The 14,958-nt window shown below is 41.0% G+C and overlaps 1 protein-coding gene across 1 annotated transcript in view; it reads right to left on the bottom strand.

The window, feature by feature from the left end:
- LOC141099782 (dynein axonemal heavy chain 5-like) overlaps positions 1–14,958 on the bottom strand; it is a 587,253-nt gene that overhangs the window by 186,932 nt on the left and 385,363 nt on the right. Inside the window, exon 57 of the mRNA XM_073587845.1 lies at positions 9,912–10,576. Within this exon, the coding sequence (XP_073443946.1) occupies positions 9,912–10,576 (665 nt within the window). The remainder of the gene's footprint in view (positions 1–9,911; positions 10,577–14,958) is intronic.

Raw genomic sequence — 14,958 nt, 5'->3', positions numbered from 1 at the left:
CAGAGTACTGAAGGAGAGAGCAGAAGAAATTTTTGAACCCCTCTCCATAATCTTTGAAAATTCTTGGAGAACAGGAGAAGTGCCAGAAGACTGGAGAAGAGCAAATGTTGTTCCTATCTTCAAAAAGGGGAAGAAGGTGGACCCAGGCAACTATAGGCCGGTGAGTCTGACTTCTATACCAGGAAAGATCTTTGAACAAATTATTAAACAACATGTATGTCAATACCTGGATAAGAATGAAGTGATTAAACAGAGTCAGCATGGGTTTGTAACTAATAAGTCATCTCAGACTAACTTAATTTCCTTCTATGACGGTATCACTGAATGGGTGGATCAAGGAAATGCTGTAGATATAGTATATCTTGACTTCAGCAAAGCATTTGACAAAGTCTCTCATACAACCCTTATTGAAAAAATGACTAAGTATGGAATGGACAAGGCAACTGTTAGGTGGATTCATAACTGGCTTAGTGATCGGACCCAAAGAGTGGTCGTAAATGGCTGCACATCCAGTTGGAAGAATGTCTCAAGTGGGGTACCACAGGGCTCTGTCCTGTGCCCTGTATTGTTCAACATCTTTATCAACGATTTAGATGAAGGAATTGAGGGTAAACTGATTAAATTTGCTGATGACACAAAGCTAGGAGGGATAGCTAATACTAGAGAAGAGAGAGAGGATTCAAAAAGATTTAAATAAACTGAAGAAGTGGGCAGCAACTAACAGAATGTTTTTTAACAGGGAGAAATGCAAAGTACTACATCTGGGCAATAAAAATGAAAAAAGCATATATAGAATGGGAGGAATAGGGCTAAGTGACAGCACATGTGAAAAAGACTTGGGTATACTAATAGATCACAGACTGAATATGAGTCAACAGTGTGATGCAGCAGCAAAAAAGGCAAATGCAATTCTAGGATGTATTAACAGAAGCATACAGTCTAGATCACGTGAAGTCATTATTTCCCTCTACTCCTCTTTGGTCAGACCTCATCTGGAATATTGTGTCCAGTTTTGGGCACCACATTTTAAAAAAGACATCAACAAACTGGAGCAAGTTCAGAAAAGAGCGACCAGAATGGTGACAGGTCTGCAAACCCTGTCTTATGAGGAAAGGTTGCAGGATTTGGGAATGTTTAGTTTGCAAAAGAGAAGACAAAGAGGGGACTTAATAGCTGTCTACAAATATCTAAAGGGCTGTCACATTGTAGACGGATCAACTTTATTCTCATTTGCACAAGGAAAGACTAGAAGCAATGGGATGAAACTGAACGGGAGGAGACACAGATTAGATATTAGAAAAAACTTTTTGACAGTTAGAGTGATCAATGAGTGGAACAGGCTGCCACGAGAAGTGGTGAGTTCTCCTTCAATGGAAGTCTTCAAACAGAGGCTGGACAGACATCTGACTGGTGTGATTTAGCGAATCCTGCTTTGAGCAGGGGGTTGGACCAGATGGCCCAGGAGATCCCTTCCAACTCTACGATTCTATGATTCTATGATCATACATATTCTCCATCCCATAGTCCCATGCCCATATACCCATCATACATATTCGCCATCCCATAGTCGAGTGCCCATATACCCATCACACATCCTTCATCTCATAGTCCCATGCCCATATACCCATCATACATATCCTCCATCCCATAGTCCCGTGCCCATATACCCATCATACATATCCTCCATCCCATAGTCCAGTGCCCATATACCCATCATACATATCCTCCATCCCATAGTCCAGTGCCCATATACCCATCACACATCCTCCATCCCATAGTCAACCATTATGACATCATAATGAGTGGCGGCGGGGCTTGCGGGGCATTGTGACATAATAATGAGCGGCGGGGCTTGATACACACACACTGTTTCCCCAGTATGCAAATAGGGGCATTATGACATCATAATGAGGGGCGGGGCTTGACGCGCGCACACACTTTTTCCCCCAGTATGTAGATGGGGGCAAAATTGTTTGGTGAATTGGAACGCGCAGGGTTAAAATTTCACCTCACAACATAGCTTAGGACGCTCTCGGGGTCCAGACGTGTGACTGTGCCAAATTTTGTGGCTGTAGCTGCGACGGTGCGGATGCCTATCCCGGACATACACACATACATACACACTTTGAGCTTTATATATTATATACAGTGGGGCAAAAAAGTATTTAGTCAGTCAGCAATAGTGCAAGTTCCTCCACTTAAAAAGATGAGAGGCGTCTGTAATTTACATCATAGGTAGACTTCAACTATGGGAGACAAACTGAGAAAAAAAAATCCAGAAAATCACATTGTCTGTTATTTTTTTCATTTTATTTGCATATTATGGTGGAAAATAAGTATTTGGTCAGAAACAAGCAATCAAGATTTCTGGCTCTCACAGACCTGTAACTTCTTCTTTAAGAGTCTCCTCTTTCCTCCACTCATTACCTGTAGTAATGGCACCTGTTTAAACTTGCTATCAGTATAAAAAGACACCTGTGCACACCCTCAAACAGTCTGACTCCAAACTCCACTATGGTGAAGACCAAAGAGCTGTCAAAGGACACCAGAAACAAAATTGTAGCCCTGCACCAGGCTGGGAAGACTGAATCTGCAATAGCCAACCAGCTTGGAGTGAAGAAATCAACTGTGGGAGCAATAATTAGAAAATGGAAGACATACAAGACCACTGATAATCTCCCTCGATCTGGTGCTCCACGCAAAATCCCACCCCGTGGGGTCAGAATGATCACAAGAACGGTGAGCAAAAATCCCAGAACCACGCGGGGGGACCTAGTGAATGAACTGCAGAGAGCTGGGACCAATGTAACAAGGCCTACCATAAGTAACACACTACGCCACCATGGACTCAGATCCTGCAGTGCCAGACGTGTCCCACTGCTTAAGCCTGTATATGTCCGGGCCCGTCTGAAGTTTGCTAGAGAGCATTTGGATGATCCAGAGGAGTTTTGGGAGAATGTCCTATGGTCTGATGAAACCAAACTGGAACTGTTTGGTAGAAACACAACTTGTCGTGTTTGGAGGAAAAAGAATACTGAGTTGCATCCATCAAACACCATACCTACTGTAAAGCATGGTGGTGGAAACATCATGCTTTGGGGCTGTTTCTCTGCAAAGGGGCCAGGACGACTGATCCGGGTACATGAAAGAATGAATGGGGCCATGTATCGTGAGATTTTGAGTGCAAACCTCCTTCCATCAGCAAGGGCATTGAAGATGAAACGTGGCTGGGTCTTTCAACATGACAATGATCCAAAGCACACCGCCAGGGCAACGAAGGAGTGGCTTCGTAAGAAGCATTTCAAGGTCCTGGAGTGGCCTAGCCAGTCTCCAGATCTCAACCCTATAGAAAACCTTTGGAGGGAGTTGAAAGTCCGTGTTGCCAAGCGAAAAGCCAAAAACATCACTGCTCTAGAGGAGATCTGCATGGAGGAATGGGCCAACATACCAACAACAGTGTGTGGCAACCTTGTGAAGACTTACAGAAAACGTTTGACCTCTGTCATTGCCAACAAAGGATATATCACAAAGTATTGAGATGAAATTTTGTTTCTGACCAAATACTTATTTTCCATCATAATATGCAAATAAAATGAAAAAAAACAGACAATGTGATTTTCTGGATTTTTTTTTTTCTGAGTTTGTCTCCCATAGCTGAGGTCTACCTATGATGTAAATTACAGACGCCTCTCATCTTTTTAAGTGGTGGAACTTGCACTATTGCTGACTGACTAAATACTTTTTTGCCCCACTGTATATATATATACTAGCTGAAGAGCCCGGCGCTGCCCGGGCATAGTAACTAACTGTGGTTAGTTATAACAAATTATAATTGTCCTCCATCCCATAGTCCCGTGCCCATATACCCATCATACATATCCACAATCCCATAGGCCCGTGCCAATATACTCATCATACATATCCTCCATCCCATAGTCGAGTGCCCATATACCCATCACACATCCTCCATCCCATAGTCCCATGCCCATATACCCATCATACATATTCGCCATCCCATAGTCGAGTGCCCATATACCCATCACACATCCTTCATCTCATAGTCCCATGCCCATATACCCATCATACATCTCGTCCATCCCATAGTCCCGTGCCCATATACCCATCATACATATCCGCCATCCCATAGTCCCGTGTCCATATACCCGTCATACATATCCTCCATCCCATAGTTCAGTGCCCATATACCCATCACACATTCTCCATCCCATAGTCCCGTGCCCATATACCCGTCATACAAATCCGCCATCCCATAGTCCCGTGCCCATATACCCATCATACATATCCGCCATCCCATAGTTCAGTGCCCATATACCCATCACACATCCTCCATCTCATAGTCAACCATTATGACATCATAATGAGCGGCGGGGCTTGCAACCTATGATGACATCAGCGTCGCCATGGAAACCATTGACATCATAATGAGGGGCGGGGCTTGACACACACACTTTTTCCCCAGTATGTAGATAGGGGCAAAATTGTTTGGTGAATTGGAACATGCGGGGTTAAAATTTCGCCTCACAACATAGCTTAGGACACTCTCGGGGTTCAGACATGTGACTGTGCCAAATTTTGTGGCTGTAGCTGCGACGGTGCGGATGCCTATCCCAGACATACACACACATATACATACACACTTTGAGCTTTATATATTAGATATACACACACACACATACAGTGTATGTGTATATATATATATTATTTATATATATATATATATATATATATATATATATATATATATATATATATATATATACATACATACACACACTCACTGGCCACTTTATTAGGTACACCTGTCCAACTGTGTGTTAAGACTTAATTTCTAATCAGCCAATCACATGGCGGCAACTCAGTGCATTTAGGCATGTAGACATGGTCAAGACAATCTCCTGCAGTTCAAACCGAGCATCAGTATGGGGAAGAAAGGTGATTTGAGTGCCTTTGAACGTGGCATGATTGTTGGTGCCAGAAGGGCTGGTCTGAGAATTTCAGAAACTGCTGATCTACTGGGATTTTCACGCACAACCATCTCTAGGGTTTACAGAGAATGGTCCGAAAACGAAAAAAAATCCAGTGAGCGGCAGTTCTGTGGCCGGAAATGCCATGTTGATGCCAGAGGTCAGAGGAGAATGGGCAGACTGGTTCGAGCTGATAGAAAGGCAACAGTGACTCAAATTGCCACCCGTTACAACCAAGGTAGGCAGAAGAGCATCTCTGAACGCACAGTGCGTCGAACTTTGAGGCAGATGGGCTACAGCAGCAGAAGACCACACTGGGTACCACTCCTCTCAGCTAAGAACAGGAAACTGAGGCTACAATTTGCACAAGCTCATCGAAATTGGACAGTAGAAGATTGGAAAAACGTTGCCTGGTCTGATGAGTCTCGATTTCTGCTGCGACATTCGGATGGTAGGGTCAGAATTTGGCGTAAACAACATGAAAGCATGGATCCATCCTGCCTTGTATCAACGGTTCAGGCTGGTGGTGGTGGTGTCATGGTGTGGGGAATTTTTTCTGGGCACTCTTTGGGCCCCTTGGTACCAATTGAGCATCGTTGCAACGCCACAGCCTACCTGAGTATTGTTGCTGACCATGTCCATCCCTTTATGACCACAATGTACCCAACATCTGATGGCTACTTTCAGCAGGATAATGCGCCATGTCATAAAGCTCGAATCATCTCAGATTGGTTTCTTGAACATGACAATGAGTTTACTGTACTCAAATGGCCTCCTCAGTCACCAGATCTCAATCCAATAGAGCATCTTTGGGATGTGGTGGAACGGGAGATTCGCATCAGGGATGTGCAGCCGACAAATCTGCGCCAACTGTGTGATGCCATCATGTCAATATGGTCCAAAATCTCTGAGGAATGCTTCCAGCACCTTGTTGAATCTCTGCCACGAAGAATTGAGGCAGTTCTGAAGGCAAAAGGGGGTCCAACCCCTTACTAGCATGGTGTACCTAATAAAGTGGCCAGTGAGTGTGTATGTATATATATATATATATATATATATATATATATATATATATATATATATATATATATATATATATATATATATATATATATATATATATATATATACAGTCATGGCCAAAAGTATTGACACCCCTGCAATTCTGTCAGATAATACTCAGTTTCTTCCTGAAAATGATTGCAAACACAAATTCTTTGGTATTATTATCTTCTTTTAATTTGTCTTAAATGAAAAAACACAAAAAGAATTGTCCTAAAGCCAAATTGGATATAATTCCACACCAAACATAACAAAGAGGGTGGACAAAAGTATTGGCACTGTTCGAAAAATCATGTGATGCTTCTCTAATTTGTGTAATTAATAGCACCTATAACTTACCTGTGGCACCTAACAGGTGTTGGCAATAACTAAATCACACTTGCAGCCAGTTGACATGGATTACAGTTGACTCAACCTCTGTCCTGTGTCCTTGTGTGTACCACATTGAGCACGGAGAAAAGAAAGAAGACCAAAGAACTGTCTGAGGACTTGAGAAACCAAATTGTGAGGAAGCATGAGCAATCTCAAGGCTACAATTCCATCTCCAAAGATCTGAATGTTCCTGTGTCTGCCGTGCGCAGTGTCATCAAGGAGCTTAAAGCCCATGGCACTGTGGCTAACCTCCCTAGATGTGGCCGGAAAAGAAAAATTGACAAGTTATTTCAACGCAAGATTGTGCGGATGTTGGATAAAGAACCTCCACTAACATCCAAACGAGTTCAAGCTGCCCTGCAGTCCGAGGGTACAACGGTGTCAATCCGTACTATCCGTCGGCATCTGAATGAAAAGGGACTGTATGGTAGGAGACCCAGGAAGACTCCACTTCTTACCCCGAGACATAAAAAAGCCAGGCTGGAGTTTGCCAAAACTTACCTGAAAAAGCCTAAAACATTTTGGAAGAATGTTCTCTGGTCAGATGAGACAAAAGTAGAGCTTTTAGGGCAAAAGCATCAACATAGAGTTTACAGGAGAAAAAAGAGGCATTCAAAGAAAAGTACACGGTCCCTATAGTCAAACATGGCGGAGGTTCCCTGATGTTTTGGGGTTGCTTTGCTGCCTCTGGCACTGGACTGCTTGACCGTGTGCATGGCATTAAGAAGTCAGAAGACTACCAACAAATTTTGCAGCATAATTTAGGGCCCAGTGTGAGAAAGCTGGGTCTACCTCAGAGGTCATGGGTCTTCCAGCAGGACAATAACCCAAAACACACTTCAAAAAGCACTATAAAATGGTTTGAGAGAAAGCACTGGAGACTTCTAAGGTGGCCAGCAATGAGTCCAGACCTGAATCCCATAGAACACCTGTGGAGAGATCTAAAAATGGCAGTTTGGAGAAGGCACCCTTCAAATATCAGGGACCTGGAGTAGTTTGCCAAAGAAGAATGGTCTAAAATTCCAGCAGAGCATTGTAAGAAACTCAATGATGGTTACCGGAAGCGGTTGGTCGCAGTTATTTTGGCTAAAGGTTGTGCAACCAAGTATTAGGCTGAGGGTGCCAATACATTTGTCCGGCCCATTTTTGGAGTTTTGTGTGAAATGATCAATGTTTTGCTTTTTGCTTCATTCTCTTTTGTGTTTTTTCATTTAAGACAAATTAAATGAAGATAATAATACCAAAGAATTTGTGTTTGCAATCATTTTCAGGAAGAAACTGAATATTATCTGACAGAATTGCAGGGGTGTCAATACTTTTGGCCATGACTGTATATATATATATATATATATATATATATATATATATATATATATATATATATATATATATATATATATATATATATACAGTGGGGAAAAAAAGTATTTAGTCACTCAGCAATAGTGCAAGTTCCACCACTTAAAAAGATGAGAGGCGTCTGTAATTTACATCATAGGTAGACCTCAACTATGGGAGACAAACTGAGAAAAAAAAATCCAGAAAATCACATTGTCTGTTTTTTTTTCATTTTATTTGCATATTATGGTGGAAAATAAGTATTTGGTCAGAAACAAAATTTCATCTCAATACTTTGTGATATATCCTTTGTTGGCAATGACAGAGGTCAAACGTTTTCTGTAAGTCTTCACAAGGTTGCCACACACTGTTGTTGGTATGTTGGCCCATTCCTCCATGCAGATCTCCTCTAGAGCAGTGATGTTTTTGGCTTTTCGCTTGGCAACACGGACTTTCAACTCCCTTCAAAGGTTTTCTATAGGGTTGAGATCTGGAGACTGGCTAGGCCACTCCAGGACCTTGAAATGCTTCTTACGAAGCCACTCCTTCGTTGCCCTGGCGGTGTGCTTTGGATCATTGTCATGTTGAAAGACCCAGCCACGTTTCATCTTCAATGCCCTTGCTGATGGAAGGAGGTTTGCACTCAAAATCTCACGATACATGGCCCCATTCATTCTTTCATGTACCCGGATCAGTCGTCCTGGCCCCTTTGCAGAGAAACAGCCCCAAAGCATGATGTTTCCACCACCATGCTTTACAGTAGGTATGGTGTTTGATGGATGCAACTCAGTATTCTTTTTCCTCCAAACACGACAAGTTGTGTTTCTACCAAACAGTTCCAGTTTGGTTTCATCAGACCAAAGGACATTCTCCCAAAACTCCTCTGGATCATCCAAAAGCTCTCTAGCAAACTTCAGACAGGCCCGGACATGTACAGGCTTAAGCAGTGGGACACGTCTGGCACTGCAGGATCTGAGTCCATGGTGGCGTAGTTTGTTACTTATGGTAGGCCTTGTTACATTGGTCCCAGCTCTCTGCAGTTCATTCACTAGGTCCCCCTGCGTGGTTCTGGGATTTTTGCTCACCGTTCTTGTGATCATTCTGACCCCACGGGGTGGGATTTTGCGTGGAGCACCAGATCGAGGGAGATTATCAGTGGTCTTGTATGTCTTCCATTTTCTAATTATTGCTCCCACAGTTGATTTCTTCACTCCAAGCTGGTTGGCTATTGCAGATTCAGTCTTCCCAGCCTGGTGCAGGGCTACAATTTTGTTTCTGGTGTCCTTTGACAGCTCTTTGGTCTTCACCATAGTGGAGTTTGGAGTCAGACTGATTGAGGGTGTGCACAGGTGTCTTTTTATACTGATAACAAGTTTAAACAGGTGCCATTACTACAGGTAATGAGTGGAGGAAAGAGGAGACTCTTAAAGAAGAAGTTACAGGTCTGTGAGAGCCAGAAATCTTGATTGCTGGTTTCTGACCAAATACTTATTTTCCACCATAATATGCAAATAAAATGAAAAAAAAACAGACAATGTGATTTTCTGGATTTTTTTTTCTCAGTTTGTCTCCCATAGTTGAGGTCTACCTATGATGTAAATTACAGACGCCTCTCATCTTTTTAAGTGGTGGAACTTGCACTATTGCTGACTGACTAAATACTTTTTTTCCCCACTGTATGTATATATATGTATATATATATATAAACACCATGCTTAGTGTGACAGATTTGTTTCAAGTTAGCATACAAGCTTTGTCTGAGATATAACAGGTCAACAATTATTGTCTGTAAGACAATCATGCTTCTTTTTTAATCTCTTCTCCCAAAAGTGATAATAGACCTGCTGTCTTCATTATGATAAAATGACATAGCTAGTCAGCCATTTACACCAAGACATGATAAAACAAGAAGCTTGAAAGCCTTTAGTCTATACTACTGCCAAGTAAACACACATTTCTTAACTAGATAGGCTTTTTTTTAATATTTCTCCATGCTGCTAGGTCTTTGCATTGTCATGCCCTGAGAAAATTGGAATTTAAAACAAGAAATCAAGTGCAAATATAACATTTTCCCAAATGTACAATGTGCAGAAAACATATATATATATTTATATATATATCTATATGTATATATAACAATGGAAAGGTACCTACCTGTTTTCATGCGATTGGACAGATTTCCAACATACTCAAACTTTTCTCCATATATTGCTTTATATCCACCAATGAATGACAGATATGATTTTGGAGTCACATATGTTTGACGCCTGTATCTTTCAAAATATTCAACACACTTTTCTGCTACAATGTCTTGAAATGTACCCATTGTGTTCACTACATTCCTCTTAACCTCATCTGTACATTCTATTTTATAGGAAGCCAAGAAGTGATGGGCCACAGCGACCAAGGCATCCCGAGGCCAACGTTGGAACCAGTCCATTGTACATCCAGAAATCAGGCCAGGAAACTTTAGAGCTCTTGTTCTAAACTTTTCTCCAACAGGGGAGAAGCACAGAACCACGTGTAAATTGCTGCGCACACGGGACAGGAAGTAATCATAAAGGTTTTCAGCAGTTGGAGCTCGTCTTGGATATTCTTTCTTCATGACAGGGATTAAATCTTGGGTGATTTCATCAATTTCATCCCTTGCAAACAAGTTGGACACTTCTCCAGAAGCCAGTACATTATTCATATACTCTAAAAAGGATTCGTCCTTAATTTCATTGTCGGTAAATATGAAAGTAATTCCTTTTCCCTTCTGGCCTGCGGTACGGTATAACAGTTTCAGGTCATCCAGAAGATTATTTGTGCCATATGTTCTGCAATAAAAAGATGTGTAAGAAAAACACAACCATTCAAAGCCTTAAACATTTCAGAACTGCACAAAAATGTAATGTCTTGGTAGTACAGAAAGTTCTTTTCTCTTTGAACACCATGCAGTAAGATATATTGTGCTTCCTTGGTGTCTTAAGAATCAGTACAAAAATTGAAACATGTAAAAACATTTTTAGACGACTTTTTTAAGTTTGGGCAACAGTGGAGAATATGTCATTAGTTGTGGTCAAAGCAGTAATGGCATTTTATGTGACGTGACATTTTATGTGACCTATTCTGCTCTTTGATAACTGCTCTTTAATAGTTATTTAAAACACAACACATTGTTCAATTCTTGTCAAGGAGAAGAAGCAAGCGATTCGTACTTTAAACTTCTTAAGCTGGCCATACAAATTAGAAAGCTCTCCATCAAAAAAGGGTCATTAATATAGTTTGAGATCCCTCTTTAATGCGCAGAGGTCTTGAAATATGAAATATATAAAATATATATATAAATAAATGTTTAGATCTTTGTTAAATAGCTAAATAATTTGTCAAGATATAAATATACATTTATGCTAATTCATTTATATATTCAGCAGTATGTAAAAGTTTAGGTGCCTCTGGTCAAAATTACTGTTATTGTGAACAGTTAAGCAAGATGAAGATGAAATGATCTCGAAAAGGCCTAAAGTTAAAGATGACACATTTCCTTTGTATTTTAGGCAAAAATAAGTCTATATATACAGTATATAGTCAATTTTTTTGCATTTTAAATATTACAAAAAAGGAAATTTGTGTGCTTTGATATTTTTGACCAAGGTTTCAGACCTTAACCCCTTAACCCCCAAGGGTGGCTTACACGTTAATGACTGGGACAATTTTTACAATTCTGACCACTGTCCCTTTATGTGGTAATAACTCTGGAACGCTTCCATGCATCCTGGTGATTCTGACAATGTTTTTTCGTGACATTGTACTTCATGATAGATGTAAAAATTCATTGATATAACTTGCGCTTATTTGTGGAAAAAAATGGAAATTTGGCAAAAATTTAGAAAATGTTGCAATTTTCCAACTTTAAATTTTCATGCCCTTAAATTACAGAAATATGGAACACAAAATACTTAATAAATAACATTTCCCACATGTCTACTTTACATCAGCACAATTTTGGAACCAAAATTTTTGTTTGTTAGGAGGTTATAAGGGTTAAAAGTTGACCAGCATTTTCTCATTTTTACAACACCATTTTTCTTTTAGGGACCACATCACATTTGAAGTCACTGAGGGGTTTATACGATAGAAAATACCCTAAAGTGACACCATTCTAAAAACTGCACCCCTCAAGGTGCTCAAAACCTCATTCAAGAAGTTTATTAACCCTTCAGGTGTTTCACAGGAATTTTTTGAATGTTTAAAAAAAAAAAAATGAACATTTAACTTTTCTTCACAAAAAAATTACTTCAGGTCCAATTTTTTTTATTTTACCAAGGGTAACAGGAGAAATTGGACCATAGAAGTTATTGTGCAATTTGTCCTGAGTATGCCGATACCTGATATGTGGGGGGGACCACTGTTTCGGCGCAAGGCAGAGCTCGGAAGGGAAGGTGCGGCGTTTGACTTTTTCAAGTCAAAATTGGCTGGAATTGTGATCAGAGGCCATGTCATGTTTGGAGAGCCCCTGATGTGCCTAAACAGTAGAAACCCCGCACAAGTGACCCCAACTTGGAAACTATACCCCCCCAAGGAACTTATCTAGATGTGTGGTGAGAACTTTTAACCCCCCAAGGGCTTCACAGAAGTTTATAACGTACAGCTGTACCATTAAAAAATCATATTTTTTACACAAAAATGATCTTTTCACCCCCAATTTTTATTTTCCCAAGGGAAACAGGACCCCAAAAGTTATTGTGCAATTTGTCCTGAGTACGCTGACACCCCATATGTGGGGGTAAACCACTGTTTGGGCGCGTGGCAGAGCTCGGAAGGGAATGAGCGCCGTTTGACTTTTTCAACGCAGAATTAGCTGGATGCCATGTTGCGTTTGGAGAGCCCCTGGTGTGCCTAAACAATGGAAACCCCCCACAAATGACCCCCTTTTGGAAACTAGACTCCCAAGGAACTTATCTAGATATGTGGTGAGGACTTTGAACCCCCAAGTGCTTCACAGAAGTTTATAACGTAGAGCCATAAAAATAAAAAAATCATATTTTTTTTCCACAAAAATGATATTTTTGCCCCCAGTTTTTTATTTTCCCAAGGGTAACAGGAGAAATTGGACCCCAAAAGTTGTTGTGCAATTTGTTCAGAGTAGGCTGATACCCTATATGTGGGGGAAACCACTGTTTGGGCGCATGGCAGAGCTTGGAAGGGAAGAAGCACCGTTTGACTTTTTCAATGCAGAATTGGCTAGAATTGAGATCAGATGCCATGTCGCGTTTGGAGAGCCCCTGATGTACCTGAACAGTGGAAACCCCCCAATTCTAACTCCAACCCTAACTCTAATCCCATCCCTAACCCTAATGGGAAAATGGGTTTTTATGTTTGGCAGCTGTCACACACTAAAAGGCGCTTTTTATTGCAAAAAATAGTTTTTGCAACACAACATTTTGAGAGCTATAATTTTTCCATATTTTGACCCACAGAGGCATGTGAGGTCTTATGTTTTGCGGGACAAGTTGACGTTTTTATTGGTACCATATTTGGGCACATGACATTTTTTGATCGCTTTTAATTCTGATTTTTGAGACGCAGAATGAACAAAAACCAGCAATTCATGAATTTCTTTGGGGGGGGGCGGTTACATCGTTCCACGTGTGGTAAAAATGATAAAGCAGCTTTATTCTTCGGGTCAGTATGATTACAGCAATACCTCATTTATACTTTTTTTATGTTTTGGCGCTTTTATTCAATAAAAACAATGTTATATAAAAAATAATTATTTTTTGCATTGCTTTATTCTGTGAGCTATAACTTTTTTATTTTTTCGCTCATGGCACTGTATGGTGGCTCGTTTTTTGCAGGACAAGATTGTGTTTTCAGCAGTACCATGTTTATTCATATCCGTTATTGCACTCAGCAGGCACTGAGAAAGCCATCTCCCTGAAGGACCCCGAAAGCCCCTGCGGTCATCTTGGATCCGGGGGCCTGCAGGGAGGAGGCCCTCGGAGCAATGCAAGCACATCGCGTTGCTCCGAGGGTCTTAGGGAAGCACACAGGGAGCCCCCTCGCTGCGCGATTCTTCCCTATGCCCCCGGTACATTGCAATCATGTTTGATCGCAGTGTGCCAGGGGTTAATGTGCTGAGAGTGGTCCGTGACCGCTACTGGCACATAGTGCCGTGAGTCAGCTGTGATAATCAGATGACACCCGGCTGCGATCAGCGGCACTCCCTCAGTGAGCGCCGCTGATCTATGATGATGTACTATCCCATCCTTGGGAATTAAGTCCCAGGGCTCATGGATGGGATAGTACGTCATCTGTCAGAAAGGGGTTAACTAGCCTGTTGGGGTTATGGCTTGTTCACCATCATAATAGAAGGAAAGGCCAGGTGATGAAAATTTCCCAGATTTAAAAATACCCAGCTTCCTCAAACCTAGTGCCAAAAACAGCAGCCATGGGTTCTTTTAAGCAGTTGCCGAGCACACTGAAAATGAAAATGGTGGAGGCCCACAAAGCAAGAGAAGACTATAAGTAGAGAGCAAAATGTTTTCAAATTGCTCTTTCCTCAGTTTGAAATGTAATTAAGAAATGGCAGTTAACAGGAACAATGGAGGTCAAGATAAGGCCTGAAAGACCAAGCAAAATTTCAGTGAAAGCTGCTCATAGGATTGCTAGAGAGGCAAATCAAACCCCCGCTTGACTGCAAACGACCTTCAGAAAGATTTATAAGACTGTGGAGTTGTGGTACATTGTTCTATTGTTCAGAGACATCAACACAAATAAGACCTTCATGAAAGAGTCATCAGAAGAAAACCTCTCCTGCATCCAAACCATAAAAATCAGTGTCAGAAGTGTGCAAAATAATATCTAAACAAGACTGATGCATTTTGGAAACAAGCCCTGTGGACTAATGAAGTTAAAATAGAACTTGTTGGCCACAATGATCAAAGGAACGTGTGGAGAAAAAAAAGAGCACAAATTTCAGGAAAAGAGCATCTTGCCAACCGTTAAGCACAGGGGTGCTTCAAACATGCTTTGGGGTTTATTTACAGCCAATGGCACGGGGAATATTTCACAAGTAGAGGGAAGAATGGATTCAATGAAATGTCAACAAACTCTTGATGCAAACAAAACACCATCTATAAAAAAAACTGAAGTTGAAAAGATGATGGCTTTTACAAATGCATAGTGATTGTAAACACACAGCAAAATCCGCAATAGT

Source organism: Dendrobates tinctorius, unplaced genomic scaffold, assembly GCF_039654945.1.
Source record: "Dendrobates tinctorius isolate UK_male_01 unplaced genomic scaffold, ASM3965494v1 ptg000102l, whole genome shotgun sequence".
Lineage (NCBI taxonomy): Eukaryota > Metazoa > Chordata > Amphibia > Anura > Dendrobatidae > Dendrobates > Dendrobates tinctorius.
The sequence above is the reverse complement of the archived record's forward strand: the minus strand, read 5'-3'. Positions and strand labels throughout refer to the sequence as shown.